Here is a 22,886-nt window from a genome sequence, read left to right as displayed (position 1 = left end):
TTCACGGATTCGCTATGAAGCCTCTAATGACCTTTATGGACTCTCACATAGACTCTGTATGGACCAGTGATCACTTATCGACACTCCCTGCATTTATCTCCCACCGATACCATAACCTCAATTCTTACCGCTCGTGGCGCTGCACTCTTCTTTCCCTCCCAATCGGTAACATTGTTCGCGACACAAAAATGGTAAGAGTACTCATGACTCCCACGATCCCAAAACCCAAAAAACCATCACCCCTTCCTTCCAGTTCCAAAAAAACCATCCTCAAAACTCACAGAAACCCCAAAACTCGCAATTCCTCCAAAGCGAACCCATTAAGTTCGGCGCCCGATCGAGTTCTTCCTCTTCCTACGCCACTGCCGCACGTTCTCTCAGTTTAATCGGCATGGCTGCCGCGCCACTCGCGAGCAGATCGCGTCGCGACGCACACAGAGTCGGTGCTCCGTTCGCGAACGACTTCTTTACAGCGTCGAGACAGTCGGAACTCGGCCAGGTTCGGTGAAACAAGAGACGACGCCAGTGCACGCCTCTCAGCAGTGACAGAACCAGACAGAACCCTCGAGTCCCATCGGGTGAAGAGGAAATCGGTGTTGGAATCGGTTGACAAGCAGCTAAGAGATCGTGCACGGTGGCACTAGGGACGAGACATCGTGATGAGCCCGAGAACGATCGGGAGGCCGAGCAAGGCGGCGATCGAGGCCGAGGAATCGAAGACGATCTTCGAAATTCAGTTTGGTGACTGCGCGACAACCGCGTTCGGTGCATTCGTAATAAGAGGTGTTTCTCCGCGGAGCGTGGTCGCTCTAAAAACCTGTGCCGGTTAATTGTCTGACTGGAGAGAAAGCCGACAGCAGTCTCGCGTGCTCCGACCGGTCGGTGGACACGTCTCTCGGTTCCTAGGCTGAAAACGAGCCTCCTCGAGCCGTGTTTCCGAATTGCACCAGCCGTTCGACCGCGATACTCGTTACGGACCGCGCGTCACCGCGCATGCGCCGACGTACATGCATCGAGGCACCGCGCGTGAAAAGTGTTCGAAAAAACGTTCGCCAGCATTCGTTCGGGAAATGTGTCCTGCGGAAATTTCGGCTCAGCTTGGGTATGAAGCACGCGAGTGACCACTGGTGAACAGGCTAGGAAACGAATCTAGGGCCGCTGGCTGGTGTGCTTGGGAGAAAATGATCGACGTGTGACAGCTCGATACATGTCATCGAGGGAACTGACTCTGATAGTGTTTCGGTTTACCCGTGGCTCGACTCCTGACCGTCGAAGCGAGGATCGAATGCCGTTCCATTGACATTTAACGTAGAGTAGACCAATGTAGCGCGATGTTTGTCAGATTGGACATCGTTGCTGCGGCGCTGTGCCTGTGCATCGGAGTCGGTAAGATATTTTTAATCACTAGGTCTTTAGTTTAGGTTTGATCGATCGATCTGCGTGCAAGAAGAATCGTTCGATCGGTCAATCGTGCTTGTGATCGATATTCTAATTGTATTTGGGAACTTTTTACTTTGCTGTCGATAGACAGTGTTTTAAGGTAATTGGAGATTGAGCTAGGAATAGATGGTATTTGATATGTCTACACATTTTGGAGAGGAGCAAGAGAAAATATTAGAGGGAATTTTATTTTCTACTGAATTAAATCATGGAATACTGAGAGTACTGGGAGACGGTAGAGTAATGTAAAGAGTTTTGAAAGCTATTTTGCTAGGTGCTCGTGGTATTTAATCGTATTTGTGGTTCTTTAGCTACGGTCTTGTAGCCTACACTTTCTAATATATCCAGGAGAAAGCGTCGAGGAGACTTCTTCCGATGCACACTCCGGACAAGCACGAAACCAGACTGCTGGAATATAGAGTTGACGTGATAAACAATAAGTAACAAACAATAATAAGAAGAAAATAATACAAAATAAATACTTCTTTTATCATTTCTAAAAGACATAGATTATAGTTAAAACAATACATCATCGAGAACTTCTACCTTTTATCTAGACACTTAACTTTTTTACTCTCATTAGCCCTGTAACTCTACCGAAGAAATCTGATGAATAAATGCATGTCTTGCATATGTTATAAAGATTTCGTACAGTTTCACAGATGTAACCCTTTGATCAAGCGGTCATATGATTCTGTTAAAGACCATACACATACAGTGCATACTAAATCATTGCCCACTTCTATCTACTGTTGCACCTACGTGACATTCCTGCTAGATTACACTTAAAGTCGCTGCCTTCGCCACAACAGACTCTACTCGCCCCAGCGATTCCTTTCTCTTCGATGTCGATGCTGCAAAAAAGAACCTGCTCGCAAAAATCGCCATTAAGCGTGTCGACAGTGCCGCCATATGGTTAAACAAGATAGAAAGGAGACCAAGTAAACGCGTGGAGCGAATTAATTTTAATGCGTTAAGATGGTCTGGAATTTCGAGACCATGATTTGCAGGCTCAAATACGGATTTTCCAATCGCAACGATGAATACTAGTTTGCGCTGTTGGGCAGACTCGCGAACGGGTTTAGTGGTTCAGAGTGGCGAAGGATGTGGGAGAAAGTCGCTTAAATCATGATTCAATTTTTTCTTATTTCAGACCTCTTGGCTTGGGAGCGCTGTCGTTTGTTATCTGAATCTTATCCACCTTTTTTACCACTCACATTTAAGCGCTAAAAATGAAGTAAACTAAATGGTCGCCTTGAGATATCTATGGAGAAAGAGAAATAAATATTCTGAATTATAATATAAATGTTTCGAGGTTCTAAATGCCTTTCAGAATTTTATCCTCAAGGTTCTACACTCCACGAGGTTTCTAGAATACTGAGAAACTGTACCCAGAGATACAATAAAGGTCCTCTGTTCAGGTTGCAGGGTTAAAGGTTTCTAGGAGTGAGAGTCAGAGGAAAGAATCGGGCTAAGCCTTCAGAACTGGCAACGTGAAAGGCCTAGGATAATACAGGGTTAGTTGTAAGATGATACAGCAATAAAGCAGAGCAGGTGCCAGAAGAATAGTCTTGAAAGGATACAGAATTCCAATGATGCAAGAGAAGGTGTAGAAACATCCGTTTCGAAGAAATCATTCAGTCTTTCAGGAATGCTCACACTATACAACACTAGTTTATCCCTGTTGCGTAACCCTTAAAACATCGAACTATCCTCAGGTTTTGTAACAGAAGAACCATAAAACAAGAATTTCTCCAATTTAACGGAAGCTTCCAAAGTCCTTCGAAAATTGTTGAGCCAGCAAGAGCTACAAATAGAAAGATTACAAATAGAAAGTCGTACGAACTGAAAGCAGTGCTTGGTATTCCTTTTTGACTGTGTCTCTGTCATGAGACCTCAGCTGAAACAGAGACCAGCATCTATATACAGGGTGATCATCAGGTACCAGAAACTTCAAGGGATTCTACATGCCAAAACAGGAGAAAAGTCAAGAATACCTTCGAGCTTCGTCCAGAATTATTAAAGTGTCTGACTTAGGGCTTATTCTACTGGTGGTGTGCACTAGTCAGATCAGAGACAGCGAGTTCAGTAGAATAAGACCTGAGCCACATACAGAAGGGTCAGTAGAATAAGCCTAGAGTCAGACACAAAAAACCAGTAGAATATGTCTTGAGTCAGACACAGACGAATCGATAGAATAAGTCTTGCACCAGAGACCGACAACTCAATAGAATAAACCCAGGGTCACACGTTGAGAAATCAGTAGAATAAACCCAGAGTCAGACACGGAAAAACCAGTAGATTAAATCTTAAATCAGACGCAGTTTTCCTCAACAAATAATAACTCTAAACCAAAGCCTGAAACGCAATTTCCTCTAACTTCATCTTCGTCTTATTTTATCATATGAAATCACCCCTCAAAACTTCTGCCACCTGTCGTCGAACACCCAGTACATACTCCGCGAAAGAGGAGAGCCAGTTAGTCGATAACCGATAACAGTTGCGACACGATTACGAAGATGCACGGCTGAGAGTGGCCGAAGAATGTAAAGAGAAACGGAAGATCGACAGATAAAGCAATGGAGGATCGCTCGCGCGGCGTACCAAAGAAATTTACACGTTCTGACTCGTGTTAATGGATACGCTCGCGTATCTGGCTAGAGTCCCCATCTGCGTTTCGCAGTGCAACGGTGCTTTTCGTCAAAGAAAATATACCCCGCCGCGGCCAATGCATCAGCGTGTTCGCCTTCCAAAGATCCTTTTATTTTGGCCACATGGATGTGCTTTCTCATCCTTTGCTTCACACGCTCGCGCGCTTTCTCATTGTTCGGCTCCAGCTGCACTTCCACTCGAAGGTGCATCTCCTTGCTCGACACATTTCTTTTTTCTTCATACTATGCACTTCTTTTTTAGGTGTCTTTTATGTTTCTTCATTGTGGGAGGTTCAAGGTTTATGAATTGCACTGACTCTTTGGTTTTTTAATTGGATTTGATACAAGTGAATACAGTATGTGTGTTCTACAATATTATTTTTAGTGTTTAGTTATTTTGGATAATTTTAAATATAGTTCTCGTTGTACTAGTTAGAGACGGAGCTAGAACAATATTACGGGACTGTTGGTTACGTGATAAGAAATTGTTCGTGACGCGAAATTTAAGATTCCTCGCATTGTGTCGCAAAAACGAAAAGCACAATAACGAAAACTGAAAGAAAAGTTACAGTTAGACACTGACATCGTTCAATTCTATAGTAAGTGAATAAGGAATTTAAGACAGTCGCCGATTTGTCTCAATACAATGACAATGTGGTTACAATTTTTTCCAGAACCATAAAGAAAACCTAGAGTCTCAGCAAGAAGCAGGCTTTCTCTAAACTCTAAATAGAATCGAAATGAGGATAAGTCCGAAACCTACTTTTATTTCTTATCAAAGTATAACTTATCCATTTTTATTTCAGTCTGTCTTCTCATGGCTCTCGATTTTTTAACAGGCATATCATGAACTGAAATTCATATCGTTGATTCTTGATTTATAAGTATACCCTTGCTTTAATCCCTCTAGTATTCCCATGGAATTTCCCCTACTTTCGCAAGGGAATGTAGATCATTTAAGAAATTCCTAGTAAACCCTGGAATGCGCAATTGTTTACATTATGGGCTCACTGAAAGAAAGGAAAGAATGCAGGGAAGATGTACTCGCGGACGATCGTTAATCGATAATCCAGGAATGCGTTCCGTGAACAGCTTTTCCGCGCTTTTTATGGCATCCTTGGCTCGCGTTGCAACGGTTTTCTTTCGCGAAAGAAGGGACGCGGTTCTTTCCTCGGCGCGAGGAATTCGAGCGGAAAAATGTTTCACGAGGCAAACACGATCAAATAAAATAAGTGGTAAGGAGGTCGGAAACTCGCCAGACGAATTAACGTTTGAAACAGCGAGCTAACATAATCGGGTCGCCAGACACCAAACAAGAACTCGTATCCAACCTTTATCGATAACTGAGCCTTCTGTCTCGCTTGGAACCCACTGCCGCGGGGAACCTGAAAGAGTTGCATTTCCAAGGATATTTGCAGGTTCACGTACGCACCTTATGGTAAAAACTATAAAAGTTATAGTATGAATAAATGGAGAATAAATAATAAAGAAAGTGCTAGTTTTGCTAGTTTTGATTTCTGAACAAAATTTCTTATATAGAGGTTAATAATTAACAAGCTACAAGATTTTATTGGTCATAAAGTCATTATTAATGAGACGATTTGAAATTATTATGCCTGCTATTAGAAACAAATAACGGTAAAATTTGTTAAAATTGGAGCTAATGTTTTATACATATAATGTGTAGGTGCGTCTAACATTATTCTGTTTAAATTATATAATCTTTTACAGAAGCAATTATTTTCTAAGTAAGTCTGTGTTACATGTGAAAATAGCAATTGTTACGTTGTCTAGACATAATTAAAACCCATTGGATATACGCTGTACGTGTCCACACCAATGTGCGTGGGACGATACTGCTTGTGCGAGCATTGATGTCACTGGGAAACTTGTACAACCTTATGCAGTAACTCAGTCAACGTTCTTTATTGTACCGTAATTTTACTCAGTTTTCTATCTAAATTAATTAGTCTATGCCAATATATTAAATTTATATCAAACATAAAGTACTATTAAATCAGAATATAATTTAATTATTCACAATAAGAATATAGTATTAAACTTAATTGATATAAATGTTTAATTTATAAACTTGTTCGACACATTTAATAAAATTTATTGTATCACGTGGCAAAAAAACTCTCTGCTATCGCATATAATAACAGTCTAAATAACCAATTTATTGGAAAAGCAATACCTTCGACGATCGGCCGACTAAAGCCTTGAAATCTTTTCATCAGACTGCCTTGAGCAGAACCTGGCGCAGTTACACACGTGTCTGGTAACATTATACTTGAAGCAAGTTTACTTTTTGCGATTTTATTGTGTGCATGAGTTACAATTTTACTAACTTACTAGAGTGAAAATAAGTTTATCGATTCACGCAGATGTTAGTCAACTTTGGTGTGACGTAACGTGTCCAAAACTGAGTGGAACTAAAACGATTGTGAGGGAAGATGGTATCGCCGAAAGGTGCCGCTTTTTAAGTCAAATATTTGTAAGGTATACAGAGACCTGTTAGGCTTCGCGGCTCGCCACGAAATGAAATTTTCGTGCGACGCCGTGCATGAAAGTGAAGCGTCATGCTAAGGAATATTTAAGGACCGACGATGACCTCACCGAAGTGAAAGTTCGGTTCCCTGTGGTCGTTAAACGAGCAAAAGGCAAAACGAAAAAATGGTGCGCGGCCTCTTTCGAATCCCCTTGACGTATCCGCTTCCGGAAATCGACGCGTTCCTCATTGACGTCACGATCCTGGAATATAGTACCAACCTGACCCTTTCGCAAGATCAAGCTTACTTAATTGTTCGTCACACCTCCTTATTAAATAAGGAAGATATCAAGACTGAAATTAGTAGATATTAGAATGAAGTATGTACCGAGATGCTTGGCAAAGTGAAAGGAATCATTCTTATCATTCAATCAGGTCTTGGAATGATACACATACCTACGTGCAATGGCTATAGGAAGCACAAAAAGGGAAACCTCAAGAAAATGTTTGTAAAAAAGTAATGACAGTAAAAAGATACAGAAATGTTATATATTTGTGTAATAGTTTGTAATAGATGTTTGTTTTTATGTTAAAGTGTAATCATTTGATTAGAAAGAAAAATTAATTACCCACTTTTAATCGTCTATCTGTACTATGGGCTTACTTTTATTAAACTGTATTTTAAACTCGTGTTTTCTGCCAATAATGTCATTGCGTTGGGTAATTATACAGAAAAGTTTTTAATTTTGCGAGGTGAAATTTAATTTAGAAACGAGAAACCGTGGCTGATGCACTTCTGCAGTGCAGAAGCGATCGTCGGAAATCGAATGGTTCACTTTCAGATCCTGTTGTGTCTCGCGTTACTTATTTGCAGACATAGCCGTTCTCCATGAGTCACTCATTGAAAAATTGCATCTGTGTTCACAGCATATCAGTTGATATTAATTATGCCTTGCATATATCATAAAATCTGAAGAAAAAGGACCATTTTTTTTTTGTAATACACAGGGTGTTAAGAAACTTAATCCTTCCGATGGCTAATTATGAATATCTAATTACCTACAGGTTTTATTCAGTCACGGATCGAGTTTTATCGTGGTTCGATTGGACTATATTCGCTTAACCACTTATTAACCTGGGTTAATCCGGTTAATCCAGGTCTTACTATATTTATATAGAATTTTTGTAGGAAAACAGGACTGAAAATACCAGAGTTTAGGTTTTTGGCCTAAGTAGATGACATTTTCTCTCTCTCTGCAAAATTGTATTCATTTCTCCCATCGAAAGGCAAATATCTCTTACATTCAAGTGAAAGTACATTGTGAACTTACAAAAATCGAACCACCTTTCTGTCAGTTTCACTAAATCTTTGAACGATGTTTCACGCTTTCACTTGGGAGACCTGATCTTGTACCTTTTACTGACACTGTGTGCGAGATACAAGCGAGATAGTGGTGAATGTGGCACTTAAAATGTGCGAGCAGTTACATATATACCTACTTACGAAATAATGTTGATTTATTAACGATACTAAAACTTCTCAAAGTAATTTATAAACGTATTTAATACTTCCCAAATATCTACTCAGTAGAACATTTTTATTCCCAGTAGGTCCAGGTAAGCACATCAAATCTAAAATGTCTCTAGACTAATTCACGTTACCCATACAAAACCCTACTAAAAATATACAACCAAGTTGTAATAAATATTTATTGTACAGATGTACTCAGCCATTAACATACTTGTAGCTATGTTTACCACAGATTTTATTAACCAATTAATTTCTACAATGTCCAAGCATCCAGCACTATACGATTCGCGTAAACGACCTAGGAATTCGCACACCATGACCGCAGCATCTATTAAAGACACCAATAAACGAAAGTATGCCAGGAAACAAACGATCTTCACCGTTTCCTAAATCTTCGACGGAAGCCAATCCACGGTGTAATTGTCCAGTTTCAGAAAACGACGTATCGGCGATTTTCCTCGTCTGCAATTAGCTAAGTGGGACAGATCGATCGGCGACAGTCTCGCTAATGGCTCCGATTCGTACGCGACGCCTGACTCGCGGGCGACTAGCAGCAAGTAGATCTTGCATTTCCGATACCCTCAAGAAGCCATGATTTGATGGCGAGCGGTCATATGCACACAGACAGCGTCAGTTCAGCCGTTTCATCGCACTTTCATCGTCCCACTTTCTCCGTCTTGTTCGGGGTGCGCGCGCTGACCACACATTATCTTTACGACCTTTGGGTTCCCTTGGTTTCTCCCTTCTTTTTCTCTTTTATGAATGGAGGGAGTGACTTAGAGGAACTAGGGAAAAACCAAAGGAGCCTATGACTAACAGGGAACTATGGATTAAGGAAATGGGGATTTCAATAAGTTTTGTAATACACTTTCTCTGGTTCTAGGAGTGGAATTAATGTGGCTCGTTCAGAGAGGTATACACCTCAAGGGTTGTTTTCTTTCTGTAATACAATTTGAGTTTTGGTGAGAGATCGAGTTTGAGAGTTGACATCATTTGGCTTTTTTTTCCTTTTTCTTTTTTTATGGATAGAGGGAGTGACTCAGAGAAACTAAAGGAAAACCCAGGGGCCTGTGACTAATTGAGAAATTATAGATTAAGGAAATGGGGATTTCAATAAGTTGGGTAATAGACTTTCTCTGGTTCTAGGAGTGTAATTAATGTGGCTGGTTTAGATAGGTATAGGCTTCGAGGGTTGTTTTCTTTCTGTAATATAATGTGATTTTTGGTGAGAGATCGAGTTTGATAGAATACTTCTTGGAAGCAATGTCTCATTTTCTCTCACATTAGCATCGCCTCGGGCGAAATGAACAAGAGTCTTCATTACTCTGTCCATGCTTTCTCAAATCGCTTTTACCTACAATTTCCACATGGTTTCCACGTTTCAAAAATCGCGCCTAGACACTGCCTCAAAGCACCGCGCAGAGTTCACAGTACTATACACGTTACGAATGCTAATAGGAGAAATTTATTACATAAAAAACAAAACATAGCCATCGTAGGCGTAACTAACGAGTCAATTAGCAGTCTCCGTGGTAAAGTCGACGTTAACCGACCATTAATTCATGGTAGACGGTTTGAAAAACGGTATTAGAGTCGATCGCGAGGCGAGCCATTGTTCGTGGTCACGTCCTGCCACGACCCCGTCGCCTATAAATTTTATAGTCTGAGCAGCGCTTAGACAAATGAACAATAAGCATAAACTGCAGCTGAGCTTCTGCCATTGCGGCTGGTGCATTACAATGCACCAGCGACAGCGACGCGCGCCGCTTCTTTATTTCGAGCAGCGTCTCGAACGCCACGGTGTTATAGCGGTATTGAAATCACCGCACCGTGAGAATACAGTTACGTGGTATTCCCGTGAATAATGGCAACCATTACTGCCAGGGGGCAGGCTGAGGGGGGCAGCGTAGTGTTATTAGAACTTTATTAGATTTCTTTTTCTGTTTTCATTACAGTATCACAGATAAAGCTTCTGTGAAGGATATCCCTCTTTGCTATATTTCCTTTGGGTATTTTTAATACCAATCCATTTCTAATCCAGGGATTCATTAATCGTTCTATGGGTTTTGTGCTAGTGTGAAGGCGTAGGTTACGTGATGCCCATGTGTCTTCTTGGAATGGGATCTAAAGGGTGGTCCATAGTCTTTAAATCTAGTTTAGAATAAAATTCCTTGCAATCAGGAAATTAATGAAATCCTTCAGACTGTTTTCCCTTTTTAAGAGACCCCCTGGTCACGCATTATGGACTTCATGCACGCGGCATATATTCTTGCTTGCGGTTCCCCTTGTATTTAATCACTTAATTAATGAAAGAAATTATTTATTTTGAAGAATGTCAGGAAACATTCAAGTTAATAAAATGAGGAAAGGAAATTGTACGGATCTTTTATTTTTATGAATTAATATTGCTCGAGCATTAAATAGCAGGAAACGTGCAATCAATACGTTATGCTTGTTATGAGATTGGAGAGGATTTGAAGCAGGATATACGCTTCGTAGAACTTATTAGTTACTATGTAAGGTCTTACCTTGGGTCCGAAAAAGCTATGGTGCTCAGGGCAAAATCGAATCTGGTTATATTTGTAATAACTGTACATGGTGGAAAAACGAGTAAGATAAATTCTAAACGGTTTCACTTAGAAATACTGTGATGTGAAGCGACTTCACCTGGAATCAATTGAACATAAAAGTATTTTGTATTCGAACATAAATATATCGCTACAGATAGTATTTCGTGTTGAATGAATTCAGAAAATTCATAAAATTGATAGGAAGAAAATCATAAGTCGTAGAATGTTAATTATCTGCAAACAGATTGTTTTGTCAGAGAAATATGCGCTGCGTAGAAATGTTAACGCGTGAATATTCATTAAGTTAATATTAAAATAAAAAAAGTGTTTATGCAAATGCGTCTCTGAGTTCATGTTTTCGAAATCTGTAAAATACGATCAAAAATGAATTGCATTTTTATAGGATGCAATTCACAAGATCACGAGAATATGCAAATTCAATTTATACGCCTTGATCAAACTATAAAATGGCATGAAATTTTAATTTCAATAAAAAAGTTTATATTTCCAATTTTTTCGAAGGATTAGTAAAAGTATCGAATGTAGCTTCATAAAAAAGATCAGACTAAAAAAAAATGAAAAAAGTTATTTCTTTTATTGACGAATATTATCAAATATGTATATAGAAAATAAATTAGCAATGACTTGAATGACATTTCACATAATCTCGCAACAAATTAGAATCAAAATACTTGGAAGTCCCATTAAAAAAATGCGATCTACTAGACGTCCTTGACAGCAGATTCTTAATCATCGCTTAACATAAATTTGAATTGGATATATCGCGAGGTCTAATCTCTCCTCCCATAATTACAAGTCGAACGGACCCAGAGCCTGTTATAAACGTTTGCAAATAAACACGCCATCGTTCTTATCCTTTTCCTCGAATACTACGGCGAAGAAAGTTGTCAGATAGCGACTATAAATTTTAATGATCATCAAGCTACCAGCGAATTTGCCAATCATGCCGACTCCTCGTCCAACCTTCCTTAAATCGCGATTCTAATCGATCTTCCCTCGTGTAATCACACTCACCTTACTCTAATTAAACTGCCACTGTTTCCTGGCCGTTGTCAGATCAACCCTTTCCTTCCTCTCTTTTTCTCTATCATATTCTCGGTAACTGGCCATTCTGATAATCTAGATTACTAATCCATGAAACACTATTTCTCGTCGTATAGAAAATCTTTGCTTAAAAACACGCGATTTAGTTTCCTGTACAGATGGTTTAATAACTTAATAATCGATGCAGGATACAGGAAATAGCATATTGACGATTATTGGAAAGAGTTTTATTTCTTAAATAGAAGTTTTTGTGGCGTCAATTGTTCAGAATGGTAATTAGTAAGAAAAGGAGACGGAACTGTGTCACAATTAGTGGTATAATTTAACCCTTTTATGGCTGTATTATTTTTTTTTTAGTACCTTTAATTTATTTTTCTGGTCAACTAGACTTTCAAGGTTATTCTGAATAAAATAAAAGAAAACTAAATGGAACATACGTGTTCCACTAGCCATGAAAGGGTTAAAACTAGGTGAAGTTTAGTGCCTCGAAAACAGATTGGAAACATGTTCCATTCCCTCAGCAGGTGTTTCGCAAAGCCGATGCTTATGCAAGGGAAAGGTGTGTAGGGTGCAGCGGCTGCAGGGAGTCTAGTAACAAAGTTTAGTGTCATTGAGACGAAGTCGAGGTTGCGAAACTGGTCAATAATGATGTAGGGAAGCGGATAATAAGAACTTTCTCTTATTCACAGGAAAGCTCATTGGTATGCTTGTGCCGAGGAACGACTGAACCTCTTCGAACGCTGCGCCGTAACATTAGCGAATAATTGCTAGATCTCGCAGTTTGTTAGTGAAGTAACGGAATGGTGTACAACTTTGCTACTTCTGCTTACAATGGGAAGAAGCCTTCTCTTGAAAAAATCTACCTTATTTCTCCAATGGATAGATACTATTTCTCCTAGAATGAAACACTATTTTTCCTGAAAATATTAAGCCGATTTTTGAGTAAAATAAAAAGCCTCATATTTTAATACGTTATTCAAAAATATGTCTTTTGGGAAAATGATATTGTAGAAAAAATTCAAGATCATAGATAACAGCTGATTTGATGAAGGATCGACAGCGATCGGTACACACGACACACGTCCTTTGGCACTGTGCTATCTCAGAGACGTTTATTAGCAGATTTCTTGCGCTTCCTACGTGAGAAGTTGTTCGTGCGTTACTGTAAAGCAGGCATGTAATGTATGATCGTCGAGCTAGTTGCTTTCTCGGTAGCATAAAATCCCGTTGTGCCGAGTATCGGCATTACTACTCTTATCTGCGATTTCAAGCTCTCAATCGGTAGTATTGCGCTGCGAACAGACTGTGCGCGCAAAGCGACATGGGTATTTTGCAGTTGCCAATCAATTATTTCATATCTATGCTTACGTTCATTCTTGTGACAGTGGGAGTTGCTGGCTATCATAATTGCTGTTTAATTTAACATTCTGGAAACATAGTTGTCAGTCTAACGATGTTCTCCAACATTTAGGATTTTTTATACTCGAACACTGTAAATTCAATTTCGACAGAGCAGTAAAAATGGTGAATTTCGAGTTAAAGCATGAAAGGTTACACTCTACTTGACGATATGAACTCGAAATCTAGGAAGGAATGCATATCAAGGCCGATCTCTCAAGCCACCCGCGGCTCTCTCTCATTATTCTTCAGTAAATCCAAAGTTAATTAGAGCTCAAGTGGAAAGCCATTTCGTTCTGTTCGAACTAATCGGATTCGAAGGGAAAGAGAGGAAGTAATAGGCTTTGATTCACTGAGTCGTTGTATACATATGTATGGAAATTACTTATGTTAAAGATTCTCTATGCACTCTATTCCACTCAATGAGTATAATATTATTCATGTGTAATATGGTATTAGAATGAAATACAAGGATCAGAACTAATCAATTGAGTCGACTCAACTTTTGTTGCTGGTCTGAAACAGCGCACTTTCTCGAAACTGCCAGGCACACAGCTCGCCTTAACTTAACACAGATATATCACGCGATAGCGCGTGAGCGGTTGCTTATAGCGTAAGCCTCCTAACGCGTCTTCGCGTGATCGGCAGCGAAGGTATAGATGAGCCGCGTGCAATCAGTCACCAAATAATTTGCATTACAGGAAGCCAATTCAGTGACAACACGCCACCCGTGATGTGGATAGACCGAAATTTGGTTCTTCTGGATTCGGAGCCAGTGGGAAGCGTGGTGACAAGAGCTCGCGCCGAAGACAATGAACAAGATCAGCTGACCTATGGCCTGGAACATCTTGAGCACAACTATAATGGAAACGGAGGCAGCCCTCAGCCTCCCCTGCCTTTCGTTATCGACAATAGAACTGGGATTATCTACGTTAATGAAACTCTCAAAGGCAAAGTGAGTGCCTTTTTTAATTGCCTTTAATTACACTCAGTTAGCCTTGCATTAAATCTTCACTAAATGAGCGTTAGTTATCACCTTTCCCTCTTTTCCCTGCCAACCTTCTTCTCTCTGATTAATTTGGTAATTTGATACGAACGTTTCTCATATTGTGTTGATCGAGGTGACAGATTGGCGGCTCATTGATACTATAAAAATCTAATAATTAATATTCCATGAAATTACTATAATGAATTAGCTATCTATTTATCATATTTCAAGATCAGTGTCCTTTTACATAAACTATTCCTCCCAGCGCTTCTCCTGTAACCCAAGAAGATCCTGTCCAGCTCGAGGAAACAGGCGCAACTGGTCAGTGCACATCAGCATCCTTCATATTTGAAACGCGCTTTGAAATGTCAATGAGTCGCCAGCTCAGAAGTTAGCCAGTAGCGGTTGTAGTACATCTAAGATGTGAACGAGTTCTCGTGGTTGCACGAGGGCAAGGCACTCCGTTTCTTTCGAGAGGATGGGAACGTAACACGAGCTGCGTATGGTCGATGTTCAGGGATTGAACGACGTTTTTTGCTTCTTCTTTCCAGGGAGGGCAGAACCTGTTCCTTTACGTGACCGTCTCCGACGGTCAGCTCACGACAAAGACCGAGGTTTACGTCACCATCAAGAACACATCAGGTCCCAATGGAGGACACACCAGGTAGGTTATTCGTCGGGGACAGAATTGGTGTTGAGCGATCGGCTGGCACGATGATCGAACCCAGCCATCGTCTGTGCGCTCCACACGGCTGCGCTGATACTGGAACAGATCTGAGCTTGCTGTATTCTTTCAATACATTTTAAAGCAAAATTAACCCTTTGCAGTTGAAATTTTTCATAAGTTTTTCTTCGGTTTGGAAGGAACAATTGAGTGAAAGGGGTCAAAGGTCACTAATTTTGGGCAGGAAAATAGGCAATTTTTGAGTCATTGTAACTTTGTGAAAAAAAATCGTACGGCAGTCAGCCTGGTCTTATTTTAAAGGGCAAAGTCTCTACTTTCTCGTGCCTGAGTTGAATTTTCTCAAAAAAATTTTTTTAGTAAGCTGTAGATTGAGAAATGGAAGGCTGTTTTTTCAAAAATGTTTTCTGACTTCAGCGGACTCTCCAGTATTGGATAAATTTTTTGTGCGAATTATTCTGCAGTAGATTGCAAGTCTGAAGCCTCCCCTTTCGAACGAGACCTTGCCGAGTGATCTACGATTTTTTTTCGCCGAGTTATCGCGTTTTGAATGAAAAGTATCACTTTGGCATCAAAATGATGCGATGATCCAGAGATCAAAGAAATAGTCGATCTTTGAACTGCTGTAACTTTGTCAAAAAAAATCGCAGCGGGATGAGCCTGGTCTCATTCTAAAGGACAAAGCCTCGACTTTCACACCACTGAGGTGAACTTGTCTGAAAAAAATTTTCCACTGCAGGATACGCTGAAGAAGAGAACATTGTTTTATCCTGAATGTTCTCCAACTTCAGACAGCTCTCAGGAACTTGATAAATTTTTTTTGCGACAAATTTTGCAACAGTATTGAAGCTGGAACCCTCCTCTTTCGAATGAGACCATAGCGAGTGCTCTGCGATTTTTGTTCGCCGAGATATGGCGGTCTAAGTGAAAAGTGAGCCGCCAGTCTTGGAATCACCCACCGATCCAGAGTCTGAAAAAGTGGCTAATTTTTGAGCTGCTGTAACTTTGTCAAAAAAAATCGCAGGACAGTGAGCCTGGTCTCATTTTAAAGGGTAAAGCTTCTATTTTCTCATCCTTAAATTGAATTTTCTCAAAAAAATTTGTGTAGTAGGCTGTAGACTGAGAAACAGAAGTCTGTTTTTTCAAAAATGTTTTCCGAATTCAATGGTTTCTCCAAGACGGAATTAATTTTTTCTGCGACTCAGTGTACAGTAGTTTTGTAGTTTGAAGTCTCTTCTTTCCAACGAGACGTTGGCGAGTGATCTACGATTTTTTTTCGCCGAGTTATAGTAGTTTGAATGAAAAATGTGCCGCTGACATTAGAATAACACAATGTAAAATCGTCATTAGAGCTAAAAAAGAGGAAAACACATGGTTTTTAGAACATGATTAGTACCAGATCGTCCAGAAGATCGTAAAATGGCTACAATTTCCGAGCACCTCTTCCATTGTAGACGATTGCTGGCGATTAAAGCTTGGTAATTATTCAAATTGGATTCTCTTGTGAAACAGTTCGCGCTTCAGTGTTAATAACAAAAGCCTGTAGGTATTCTCAAGAGTTCACACTTTCGAAAGTAGATTAAGACAGTGAGAATGGCGGGGGCCATGATATCATGGGAACATTCCCCTTAAAAATCTGTACGACTTACTGCATCCAAAGAATTAAAAAATTATACATATAATAAGGTGCAGAAAGTTCTAAAATTCATACTTCCTAGCTAATAATTAAATTAAATTGAGTTAAATGATATATCACGCTTTCTGTATCCTTCCTAGCTCTATACTTTATTACAAAATCACAGTAGTTAATCAGGAAGCTACCAAATACCAAAGTACCTCTTATAGACTCATAAAATCCTTCCCAGGAGCTAGTATCCAATAATCTAATGATCTGTGTATCTATTCACTACTCTTATCTCAACGATAGAGACCCATAAACTCGTACTACTTTAATCAGCTTCACGAGCTGACCTGCGAAATAAAGGCATTGGCCCCGGTCAACCTGGAACCAGCAACTCTTTAGAAAGTTCCGTCGATAAATCACAAGGAACGGTGCACGACCTTTCCAGGGGATCTCGTTCCATTATTCATGCTCCAGTTCGTTGACGATACCCTTTCCAATTTGATCGTTCCAAGATGGTCACCGAGCGCAGCTCAACTCTGCTCTAATTTTTCTTTGACAGGAGTCCATCTCCAGGTCAACATGGCTCGGCTGGCCGAATACGGCTGCCTCTGTTCGGTCTGTCAGGCCTGCAGAACTACCCTAGGCCAGGGCTACCTCATCAATCGGTGATACCCTCGTCACCTGTCGCTGGCCCGCCGAGCGCGCCGAAAACGACCAAGCTACAGCCCGAGGAGACGAAGCAGAACGAGGGTGAGAACAGTAGCACCACCGTCTTCGAAGAAGTCACGGGAGAGAACGAGGTCGAGGGGCCGCCTCTCAGCTCGAAAATTGCACCTGCCGAAGCACCGCCTTCCCAAGATATTGCGATGACCTTGGTGCCCATCACGGCGGTCTGCGTGCTCGTGGTGGGCCTTGGAATGGGCGCCTGGTCCTTGCGGAATAAATTCTGTGGAAACAGGAAGTCCAAAGAAGACACGGTACTTGAGATAACTTTGAGATTAAGCTTGCGTCGAGGTTGCCTGTTCATGTATTCACTTGCTTGGAGATGGGGCACAGATTCTCTTCTTTAACGTGTTTTACTTTAGTTTCAAATTAGCAAGACTTGTTAATTCATTTCTGTGGCCCATGATCGTCAAGTGATTAACACGTATCGATATCTTGTTGAAGATGTTCGCTGCCGATGAGAGACGATACAGTATCTCTATACTGCCAGCTGTGCAGCTTGCCGTTAAGTGTACGCAGGTGTCTCACGCGATGACGCGTGAGCGGTAATTTGAGGAGCAAACTTTGTCACGCGACTGAGCGTGGTCGGCAGCGAACGTGTTTATCAAGATTATTGTGCTGAATTCTCACAATATTAGAATTAACACTGATTGATTATCTTTTTTATAGAAGGAGCAAGCTTCAGTCAGTGTCTCAAACATATCAGACGATCCATCACTTGTCTTGAAGAGATGGCGTGGCCCCAAAGCACACAATAATCGATACGAACCTTGGGAGAAAGAAAATCAAGTCGGTGGACAGAATAAACAAGAAGATAAATGGGAATTCCCACGACATCGTTTGAAGGTTTGTAACTGAATTAGTCTGAGACACGATCTCTTATGATCTAACATTGTTAATATTGAAACTAAATATCTCCTAAACTAATGATTTTTTAAAATCTCTCGCAGGTGTTCAATATCCTAGGAGAGGGTTGCTTCGGCCAAGTCTGGAAGTGTGAAGCCCTAGACATCGATGGAAAATCAGGCGCAACGATTGTCGCCGTGAAGACACTGAAAGAGAATGCCACAGAAAGAGAACGACTAGACCTAGCTCAAGAGTTAAGGGTGATGAAGAACTTGGACCCTCATCCTAATGTAGTTAGACTGCTAGGCTGCTGTACAGAACGCGAACCTATGTTCGTTATTTTAGAGTACGTAAGCGGTGGGAAGCTGCAGAGCTTCCTGAGGGCCTCCAGGGAGGAAAGGAACCATGGAGGACCTGGACTGACGTCCAGGGATTTAACTGGATTTGTCTATCAGGTAACAATTTACATTTCTCTGAAGTTTTCTAACTACTTCCAGACAATTTACTTACATTTATTACGAAAGAAGAAGTAGAGTTACCGAAGAACTGTTTGTATACCTTACAGATTGCCAAAGGAATGGAATATTTGGCTTCCAAAGGAATCATTCATAGAGATCTAGCCGCGAGGAATATATTAATCGACGAAAATCGAGCATGTAAAGTTGCGGACTTCGGGTTCGCCCGAGATGTAGCTGCTAATCAAATATATGAAAGGAAGTCCGAAGGTCGATTGCCCATTAGGTGGATGGCTCCTGAGAGTTTGTACGATAATATATTTTCCGTGAAATCGGATATATGGAGCTTTGGAGTATTGATTTGGGAAATAGTAACCTTAGGATCTACGCCTTACCCTGGCTTAGCAGCAGCAGAGGTGTGCTATCACTTCTTTATCTTGTCTTTTGAATGGAATGGATCGTACTTGAGCTACTAAATCTAAAGATTAGAGGGAGTCAAACATTAACACAGAGAAATTTATTTTGCAGGTGATGAGGAGAATAAAGGAGGGTTACAGGCTGGACAGGCCAGAGCATTGCAAGAGAGAGCTTTATAATATTATGTACTACTGCTGGGATAAGGACCCAGCTTGCAGGCCATCGTTTGGCGAACTTGTAGGCCTGACAGAGGGTCTCTTACTCGATGAAACTGACTACATCGAATTAGATAGGTTTCCAGATCATTCGTATTACAATGTGCTCAATCTCAGTGGAGAAAAATTGTAAAGGGTGTACCTAAGTTAAAAGAAACAGTGAACTGATCGGTTTGAGTATTAATTAATCGTGTCTTTCGTCGATATCTTCGTCAAATGCGACTGATTTGCATGGTTTCCCTTTTTAATGTTAGTTTTTTAATAACTACGAATGCTCTTACCTGACTATATGTACTTTTTATTGTATGTCTTTTGTGTATGTAAATACTGAAAATAATTTATGTTACGTGTGTTATAAGTGTTGGAGCTTTTACATGCATTTAGATTCAGATTCACATGCATCAAGAACCCACATGACAGGTAATGATATTATTTTTGTTGTGTACATAAGGTGTTTCATAATATGTGGTCATACATTTAGAAATGAGAGTTATTAAATCTACTTTTTTCAATACGAATCTCTGGAATTATGTGAACATATTATGAAACAACATGTGCTAATGGGAAAAGCAAACTTCCGTTTTGTATGCTGAATGAGTTACATGTAACCCGAAGAAGAATGAACGTCGTGAACTAGTCAGAGTTTGAATAAATTTTTCTTCTTAACTACTTTGTGTCCCATTAAAAGTATTCAGTCAGTTTGGATTAAGAATCCAGCGAAATGCGTAAAACCTTTTTGGCAAAATGAATTCATTCAAAATAATAATATAAGTTTTTTATAATTTAGTAATTGGATTTCACGCGATACCTTAACGAAGAATTACCTTAATTGTGTATTTTACGTACATCGAAATGGATTGTACAGATATATTACATAAGTTTGTTTGTAAGTTATTGTATAATTCCTCGTTGTAAGAATAAATTGCATTTTACACAACTCTGTAATGCATTTTTTAACAGTATTCTACATTGAAAATTGTCTAATTATTGTATTAAAAAGGTATGCACATACTGAACTAGTTTTTAAAATTTAAATGAAACAGTACTAGTGGCGCCATCTAGCGTTAGAACTCAGGAACTAAAAGTTGACTTTCTGAATTTAGTTCCCCCTAGCCACCGCTAGAGGCGCCACTTGTATTGTCTCTCAAAAACACGAGAAAACAAAACATACTGGTGGCGTCCCTAGCGGCGGCGACCAGGAACTAAATTAAGAAAGTCAACTTTTAGTTCCTAAACTCGACCGCTAGATAGCGCCACGAGTACCATTTTCAATTAAATTTTTTGAATATTACTTATACAGTACATAAACGATTTTGGTGGACTTTTATAATTGAATAACGATGCATAAAGCCTCTGCAATGATTCCATATCATCAGATTGTTTACAGTTCAAATGTTTACAGTTCAAATGCCAACACTTGTAGCACTTCACTGTCCACGTTCTAACAATTTTTTTTAAATACTATTTTTTCCGATAATTAAACAATTTTGTGACTCCATATCGCAGCATATTATTTTAGGAAACTCCTACAATTATTCTAGACCTTCAAATTCTAAACAAATTAGCAATTAAACACTCTTTTCGAACCTCAAACTTCCTAGTTCGCCTCTAGGTCTCCAAATTGATAATTCTCAGCGAAATTCATGTAATACTTCTAAAACTGCTGAACGCTATATAGACCATGTAACACAGCGCGTCCATCACCAGCAGTTTTAGCAGTTTCAGCTGAATTTTGGACTCCAGCATTTATCTCCTCTAGCTCCTAAATTCCAAGACACCTCGTATAACCATTATCTCCATGGACGATGGACGAATTACAATACGTGCCACGTGACTACGTAGCAGACAGCATAACCAGAAACAGACCGCGGCGGCTGTCATATGTGCTTCAGTCGCGGGTACGATCGGCGGAACAATTCTGCCCTAGAGTCGTATAAACTAATCGTAGTCTTGTATTAGCTAGTGTCGTTCTAGCCACGACACACGATGGATCACAAGAAAAACATACCTTACTCCTACACCGGTGACAAGGAAGAAGATGAGGTCTGTTCCACGTTCGATTGTTGTCTTGAGGTTAACAAAACTGTCAAAGTGACAACGATTAAGATTCACTTAAAAATTAATTACAAACTGACGATCCTGCGTTGTAATGTTCACGGCGAGCGTTCGATTGTTTTTAGGTACTGTTGGAGCCCTTTGGTTACATCTTGCAAGTGCCTGGGAAACAGATAAGAGGGAAGCTAGCCCATGCCTTCAATTACTGGTTAAAAATACGGCAAGATAAGCTCCGAGCGATCGGAGATATAATACAAATGCTTCATACTTCTAGTCTTTTGTGAGTTTTCAAAGCAACTTATTTAAGTTAATGTTTAAGTAAAGAACCTTACGCGCGTTTGGTTTATAGAGTCGCGCTCGTGCCGGTTTTTCACAAATTTTGTGCTCACTTTTGCAGAATCGATGATATTCAGGATAACTCTGTTTTGAGGAGAGGTATTCCTGTAGCTCACAATATTTATGGGACTGCTAGTACGATAAATGCTGCGAATTATGTCTTGTTCATTGCTTTAGAGAGAATACTCGCTCTGAATCATCCAGAGGTGAAGAATCTTTTGAGATATTTATTTATGCTGTAGATTTGTGATTTTAATGGGATTATTGTTGTTAGGGTACGCAAGTGTACGTAGAACAATTGTTGGAGCTTCATAGAGGCCAAGGGATGGAGATTTATTGGAGAGATAATTATATTTGTCCATCCGAAACTGCTTATAAACAGATGACAATTCGAAGTAAATATAGAATTGTTGAGTCAGATATTGTCGTAGAGTGTGATAAGATCGATGAGATAACAAAAAATGGACTCATTATGCAATTAATCTTATTTTTTTTATTATACAATTAATCTTATTCTTCTTGATTATGCAGTTAATCTTATCTTTCTTCATTACTGTATAATTAATCTCAGGGCAATCTAGTGTACTTTCTATTATTACTAAATCCTCAACAACGTTATAAATGTGAATATGTTACAGAAACTGGTGGACTTTTTAATCTAGCTGTCCGCTTAATGCAATTATTTTCTGATTGCAAGGAGGACTTTACACCTTTAGCAGGAATCTTAGGTCTCTATTTTCAAATTCGTGATGATTACTGTAATTTATGTCTTCAAGAGGTAAGTGCAGTTTATAGAACATGGGAATCCTATAATGCATAATGATATTTTTTATAGTATGCAGAAAACAAGAGTTACTGTGAGGATTTATCCGAAGGGAAATTCAGTTTTCCTATTATACATGCTATACAAAGTCATCCAGAAGATAGACAATTAATGAGTATCCTTTTAGAACAGTTTAAAACTAGAGTAGCTTCTCTTCAAGGCATATTTAACGCATATGATTCCTTCACAAATCCTAATCAAGATATTCTCAGACAACGAACTAAGGACATTGAGGTGAAGAAATATTGTGTGAATTTGTTGGAAAAGTTTGGATCCTTTGCTTATACGAGAAATGTACTCAATGAATTGGATAAGAGTGCAAGGGATGAGGTAGAACGTTTGGGAGGAAACCCTCTGTTGCTAGAAGTTTTGGACGAATTAACAAACTGGAAACATCAAGATCTTCACCAACAACAAAGTAGGAAATCTGCATGTTAAATTTTGATATATTTTTTTGTACTTTATGTGTGTACATATCTAACTTGAGTGTTTTTAATTTTCTTGATATTTATCTTGTGATAATTAATAATCAGTTTTGTCAGATAACATCAGCAAGGGAACAAAATTACAAAAAAA

The 22,886-nt window shown here is 39.7% G+C and overlaps 2 protein-coding genes across 4 annotated transcripts; both read left to right on the top strand.

Annotated features, from left to right (window-relative positions):
• The first annotated feature begins 977 nt into the window (after positions 1-977).
• Cad96ca (tyrosine kinase receptor Cad96Ca) lies at positions 978-19,229 on the top strand. The gene is made up of 8 exons (XM_076389179.1): positions 978-1,386; positions 13,848-14,101; positions 14,686-14,798; positions 17,000-17,417; positions 17,833-18,009; positions 18,114-18,464; positions 18,575-18,880; positions 18,993-19,229. The coding sequence occupies exons 1-8, from the start codon at positions 1,332-1,334 to the stop codon at positions 19,227-19,229; spliced, it is 1,911 nt and encodes a 636-aa protein (XP_076245294.1). The 5' UTR covers positions 978-1,331.
• Positions 19,230-20,849: 1,620 nt separating this feature from the next.
• Qm (geranylgeranyl pyrophosphate synthase quemao) lies at positions 20,850-22,886 on the top strand. Of its 3 annotated transcripts, none has more exons than XM_076389201.1 (7): positions 20,850-20,994; positions 21,056-21,139; positions 21,277-21,431; positions 21,549-21,693; positions 21,762-21,882; positions 22,126-22,265; positions 22,323-22,886. In XM_076389201.1, the coding sequence occupies exons 2-7, from the start codon at positions 21,083-21,085 to the stop codon at positions 22,746-22,748; spliced, it is 1,044 nt and encodes a 347-aa protein (XP_076245316.1). In that variant the 5' UTR covers positions 20,850-20,994; positions 21,056-21,082; the 3' UTR covers positions 22,749-22,886. The 3 variants fall into 3 exon arrangements, with proteins under 3 accessions (XP_076245316.1, XP_076245322.1, XP_076245307.1); XM_076389207.1 differs by having other exon boundaries at positions 20,850-21,139; positions 22,323-22,425; positions 22,513-22,886; XM_076389192.1 differs by having other exon boundaries at positions 20,850-21,139.

Source organism: Calliopsis andreniformis, chromosome 2, assembly GCF_051401765.1.
Source record: "Calliopsis andreniformis isolate RMS-2024a chromosome 2, iyCalAndr_principal, whole genome shotgun sequence".
NCBI lineage: Eukaryota > Metazoa > Arthropoda > Insecta > Hymenoptera > Andrenidae > Calliopsis > Calliopsis andreniformis.
The sequence above is the reverse complement of the archived record's forward strand: the minus strand, read 5'-3'. Positions and strand labels throughout refer to the sequence as shown.

What these genes read in the sequence shown, in the direction of transcription:
- Cad96ca (XM_076389179.1), top strand. Translation starts at nt 1,332, where the DNA reads ATGTTTGTCAGATTGGACATCGTTGCTGCGGCGCTGTGCCTGTGCATC. An exon ending in CCCAATGGAGGACACACCAG is followed by an intron (nt 14,799 to 16,999) that starts GTAGGTTATTCG and finishes TTTCTTTGACAG; the next exon opens with GAGTCCATCTCCAGGTCAAC. An exon ending in TAACTGGATTTGTCTATCAG is followed by an intron (nt 18,465 to 18,574) that starts GTAACAATTTAC and finishes TATACCTTACAG; the next exon opens with ATTGCCAAAGGAATGGAATA.
- Qm (XM_076389201.1), top strand. Translation starts at nt 21,083, where the DNA reads ATGGATCACAAGAAAAACATACCTTACTCCTACACCGGTGACAAGGAA. An exon ending in TCGCTCTGAATCATCCAGAG is followed by an intron (nt 21,694 to 21,761) that starts GTGAAGAATCTT and finishes TATTGTTGTTAG; the next exon opens with GGTACGCAAGTGTACGTAGA. An exon ending in GTAATTTATGTCTTCAAGAG is followed by an intron (nt 22,266 to 22,322) that starts GTAAGTGCAGTT and finishes TATTTTTTATAG; the next exon opens with TATGCAGAAAACAAGAGTTA.